At 41.2% G+C, this 5646-nt stretch overlaps 1 protein-coding gene across 1 annotated transcript in view; it reads left to right on the top strand.

Annotated features, from left to right (window-relative positions):
- The window catches only part of LOC117956462 (involucrin-like), a 107819-nt gene that overhangs the window by 49059 nt on the left and 53114 nt on the right, over positions 1-5646 (top strand). The window contains exon 6 of the mRNA XM_034891539.1: positions 2879-3068. Coding sequence (XP_034747430.1) covers positions 2879-3068 — 190 coding nt within the window. The remainder of the gene's footprint in view (positions 1-2878; positions 3069-5646) is intronic.

The raw sequence follows: 5646 nt of genomic DNA, 5'->3' as shown, positions 1-5646 counted from the left end.
GTCAGTCACAATGTGTAGCTTAGTAGGTGACTATGACGAAGTAGTAGTAGTCAATTTGTCCGTAGATGCGACCAAAGAGACGTGATAACTAACATTGGGTATTTCATAAACTAAGACAAGGTAACCAGTTGTTGTAGATAGATTAGTCAACTAATCGGTTGTTTTTAAGATTTGAGTGGATGTCTTAACTGTTTTCACTGCATGATGTTCGCCTTTTGTCTTCTAAATTAAAATTAACAGCCTCTACGAGGATTGTCACCTCCCGGTGCTCAGTACCCGGCGTCACAGGACCGACCGACGGTCGCTTATTACATTTAGTATCATATGAACAAAGAATGCGTTGTCCAATCAATCAATCTGTGTGTGTGTGTGTGTCTTTGTGTGTGTGTGCGTGCGTGTGCGTGTGCGAGAGAAGGTACACTATGTAGGTTTCCAACAACTAAGAGAGTCAGGACTAAGTCAATGTGATAATGATCTCAAGGCAAATATCCAAAATAATGACTCTGTTTAAAATTATGAATTAAACGTCCACTCTCTGATTTGTTATGTTGGAGAGTTGTCAGCTTTATGCGCGGTTGCTTTCCATCCCCAAATACAAGTCCATCTTAACTATTGACACTCAAGCTTGCTGTGAGTAGTCTATATCCTTAAAGTTCCACTTATGCGATTGCACCGGTGTGGATGGAATTTCTGCCCAATCTCTCTCATTTAGGCCAGATATCTGTCACCTTCCTCTTCCTTTGTGTTTGTGTTGTAACCTTCAGTGCATTTAACTCCAACTTTAATTTAGGATCAAATCATAACAAGAGTTATCTCGAGACACTTTACAGATAGAGTAGGTCTAGACCACACTCCACACAAAGACCCAACAATTCCAGTAATATCCTCAAGAGCAGGCAGTTATTGCACCGTTTTCTTCCATCCTGTAATGCTGTGTGGACTCGCCAGACCCTCCTCCGCAGCGGTGAGGAGGAAGGTCTGGCTAAGTGAGACTAACCCCCAATTGCTTAAATTTTTTGACAATAGAACTAAGTTGGAGTAATAAGCTTGGGTTCAGTTTTTATTTTAATAGAAATAGGGGTGATTTTGTTCAGACAAATTTATAAAAGGACAAGGAACTGAGTTATGCGAAAGTTTCTAAAATAAGAGGTGCTACAGTGGCAGTTTTATTTAAGTATAACAAATTGTCATCCGCTTTAGGTCTGGGACGATTTGATAACGGCCTTGATTACAATTATACGTTGATTTTGCAAAACTTTTGTGATGCGTCGAAATAGAGAAATATGGCAGCCCCCATAAAGGCCATGACACAACAAGCCGACGGCTGGGTGATAGGGGGCAACGGCAGCCGAATTTGGTGTCTCTTTAACATCGGCACTCAGCACCGGTCGTTTTGACCTAAAAATATCACTTCTATTATACCGCAAAGATTACAGCCGACGGCCAAGTACAATGTACGTTCTGCGCATGCAGTACAAAACCCAGTTAATGTTGCTATGATGCACACAACTAACAGCCATTCCTTGAAAAGGATACAGAGTCTACGGTCCCTCTGCTTCACTCACCGCCATAAGACAGCGGTAACCAGGAGATGGCTAACCAGACTGTGCCTCTCCCGTTCTGTCAGCAGTTCTCTGGGAGAGGATTCCCCCTTTTGTGGGAGCTACGTGGAACTACCGAACTGTTGGCTGCTTTTACATTACTTTTACATTACATTTACATTACATGACACTTTTATCCAAAGCCACATACAAATGCTATACAGTTTGTGTGTGTGTGTGTGTGTGTGTGTGTGTGTGTGTGTGTGTGTGTGTGTGTGTGTGTCAGAAGCCACATGCCTCTGGAGCAACTATGGGATAAGTGTCTTATTCAGGGAAACATTGGTTGATGTTTTGCAGTGGGAATATAACCCATATCTCCCCCATGAAAGGAACTGTATGTGTCATATTCACTGTGCCATCACCACCCAGGTTAGTTAACGTTAGCTTGCTAATTTCATCCACCCAAATTGCCTTCATCATATATTGGTTACAGAAATTTTGCCAAACACAATTGTCAAATATTTGGCAATAGCAAGGTGCTTTCCTTCCATTTCACAGTGTGTGAATCAAGAGAGAGAGAGATTTGTTACTTTAAACATCACAATATAGGATATTAGTTTATTGATGTTAGTTTATTTTGTAATATGTAGGTATTTAGATATCTTTTAAAAGACATTTTATTGTTGCAATTACTATACCTCCACAAGTACTTATGTAGCCTAGCTACAGTATGTGTTGGACATTTGCCTTCTTATGGATTGTGGTAGAAGTTCATCTCAGACCTGCTGATCGGCTCAATCTTATTTCATTGTCATTTTTATGCAGAAATTGCATTCTGTTTACCACAAACCAGCAAGACCTTATCCAAGTTACAGGTCTGCTTTCATGACCTCCAAACCTTCCTGTTAAGTTTGAATCATAAAATCCTCAGTCATCATCACGGTCAGTTACTCAAAGTTCTGAAAATGTCAGGGGTTGTGATTGTTCCTAAATAGAAGCAAGTTGTTGAATAGTGCAGTTGTCTTGATTTTGTCCGACATCCCAGTTTTCCTTACTTTATGTTTCCTGCAGATGTTGAGCAGCTGTTGGTGGTAAAAAAAGAGGTTCTCCCTAAGCAGCAGGAGTGTAGCTCCAGTGTGGACCAGCAGGAGCCAGAGGCCCCCCCACACATTAAAGAGGAGCAGGAGGAACTGTGTATCAGTCAGGAAGGAGAGCAGCTTCAAGGGCTGGAGGAGGCTGATATCACCAAGTTCCCATTCACTCCTGTCCCTGTGAAGAGTGAAGATGATGAAGAGGAAGCTCAGTCCTCACAGCTTCATCAAAGACAAACTCAACACATGGAAACAGAAGCTGATGGAGAGGACTGGGGAGGACCAGATCCAGCCAGGAACACACATCCACTTTTACAACCAGAGACAGAAGACCAGCCTGGAGACTCTAATGAACCTGAGACTGATGACAGTGCTGATTGGAAGGAGACCAGAGAACCTCAGTCAGCTTTAAACTCTCTGAAACATGATTCAAGATGTAAGAAACGATTCAGCTGCTCTGAGTGTGGGAAACGATTTGGCTTCAAAACAACTCTAAAAAGACATATGAGAACTCACACAGGAGAAAAACCTTTTAGCTGCTCTGAGTGTGGTAAAGCTTTCTCTGAGAGTGGACACATGAAGACCCACGTGATGACTCACACAGGAGTAAAAGCCTTTAGCTGCTCAGTCTGTAAGAAGTCTTTTACGCAGAGTGGAAATTTACAAAAACACATGAGAATTCACACAGGAGAGAAGCCTTTTAGCTGCTCTAAGTGTAGTAGAGCTTTCTCTGATAGTGGACACCTGAAGAGACACATGATAACTCACACAGGAGAAAAACCTTTTAGCTGCTCTGAGTGTGGGAGAAAATTTAGTTTCATGGCGCATCTGAAGAGTCACATTAGAACTCACACAGGAGAGAAACCTTTTAGCTGTTCTGATTGTGATAAAGCTTTTACTGACAGTGGACACCTGAAGACCCACATGAGAACTCACACAGGAGAGAAGCCTTTTAGCTGCTCAGTTTGTAAGAAGTCTTTCACACAGGGCGGATATTTACAAAAACACATGGCAATAGTCCACACAGGAGAGAAAAGATTCAGCTGTAGTGTTTGTAACAAAAGATTTGCCTGGCGTTCTAATTTCAAAACACATAAATGTGTGGGTCCGATGGAAACAAAAGCTGATGGAGAGGACTGAGGAGGACCAGAACCAGCCAGGAACTCACATCCACGTTTACAACCAAAGACTGGAGACCAGACTCTTCTGACTGATGATGGTGCTGATTTGAAGAAGTTTTAGTCAGCACTGAACAGAGAAAACAGAATCTTATACGGGCAACAACATTATTTTTTGGGGGCTATTTCACAACTTATCGATAGGATTAAATCAGCATTGATCAAATTAATCAGGAACTCACTTAACTAAGTTCCTGTGGCTTTCAAGTTTCAGCTATTCAATGCTCACCTGAGTACTTATGTAATCGTAAACACAATGAAAAATTCTCTTTTCACACAGCAATCATTTTTGGTGTCCCACTGGGGTCAAACATAGGCCCTCCTATTTGTATAAACGACCTAGTTGGCATTTCTTTTTGTAGAGTATGTGTAATTGGTATTTATGTTCCTGATGGTGTCTCATAAAAACATTTTCATTTCCGCCATCTGATGGTTTGAAACAAATGGATTCTGGATCTTCTTTTACAAGCAAGAAGCAACCCTCACATATGTTTTATATTGCACCAGGTTCATGTTTACATTAAGAACTGAGCCTCTAAAATTTAGTTTTAAGGCACTTTTTACTTCTAGGTCCATGATGAAAATCATGTTCAATTTCAATTTTATTTAAAGTATAAATTCATAAAAAGAGTTATCTAGAGACCCTTTACACATAGAGTAGGTCTAGACCACACTCTATAATTTAAAAGGACCCAACAGTTCTAGTAGTTTCCTCCAGATCAAGCAACAGAGCCACAGTGGAGAGGAAAAACTTCCTTTTAGGGAGAAACCTGGGACAGACCCAGGCCCTTGGTAGGCGGTATCTGACGGGCCAGTTGGGGTTAGAATGAAGAGTGGAAATAACAAAAAGTAGAAAAAATGGTAGTTTGTAGCAGTTCTTTGTAGTAGTTCATGGCATAGCAGGACGCTGTGCAGCATTACAAGGCCCAGCAGGACGTGAAGCGGGACCATGGCGACAGCTGCTAACATGATGTAGGATCCTCCCTGATCCGAGGGAACATGCTGGGGAAAAAAGAACATAAGGACTCCGGGGAGTGACTCCCCAGATCTAATATCAGCTGTAGTTACTCAACACTAGCTAGTTCTATTGGCTTACTTAGCCCAGGGATGGGAAGGACCAAACCTGGGAAGAAAACATCGTCTGTTGTGTTTGTGTGTTCATGGAAGTCACTTATCACCACCATAAATATATTTAATTTAATGTTATCTATGTTGTATTGTAGCTTATGTACTATTTCAGAAATTCTCATATATTACTTTGATTTATTTTCTTCACATTTAATAATGTTGGAGTGAGCCTGAGTTTTGATCGGCCAACGACTGCTTCTTTGTGTTTTTGTGCACATGATGCATAAAGTGAATAAATGAATAACTCAGGAGAAAAGTATGTTTGTGAGAGAGAAAGATACATCGATCGATAGAGAGATCATACATTGCATTTAGACCAAGTTTTAGAAACATTTTTTGATTTAATATAATCGTAATTGGTCTAATATAAACATAAACATTAACTTTACCTTTAGACAAACGGTTAACGTCTTACATTTACACTTCCGGCCTTTTACTTTGAAGCTCAGCAACAGATCTCCACCGGAAGCTGTAGTCCTGACTGCGGCTAACTTCCCCCTCTGACCAAGATGGCGTCTCTTAGAAAGGAGTGTTAGCAGAGGGTCTTTGTTGTGTTAGAAAGAGGTAAAATGTGTAAAGTCCAGATGCTGAGAGCGTTGGTGGAGCAGCGACTAACTGCGGTTGCTGAAGAGTTATTTGGGCTGTTTGAAAGAACGATAGCAGAGTACGAGGAGGAACTTTGTCGTTCAAAAGAGGAGAACGAGCGAC

This window comes from Etheostoma cragini, chromosome 14 (genome assembly GCF_013103735.1).
Source record: "Etheostoma cragini isolate CJK2018 chromosome 14, CSU_Ecrag_1.0, whole genome shotgun sequence".
In the NCBI taxonomy this organism is placed as follows: Eukaryota; Metazoa; Chordata; class Actinopteri; order Perciformes; family Percidae; genus Etheostoma; species Etheostoma cragini.
This window is presented reverse-complemented; position numbering and strand designations above follow the sequence as displayed.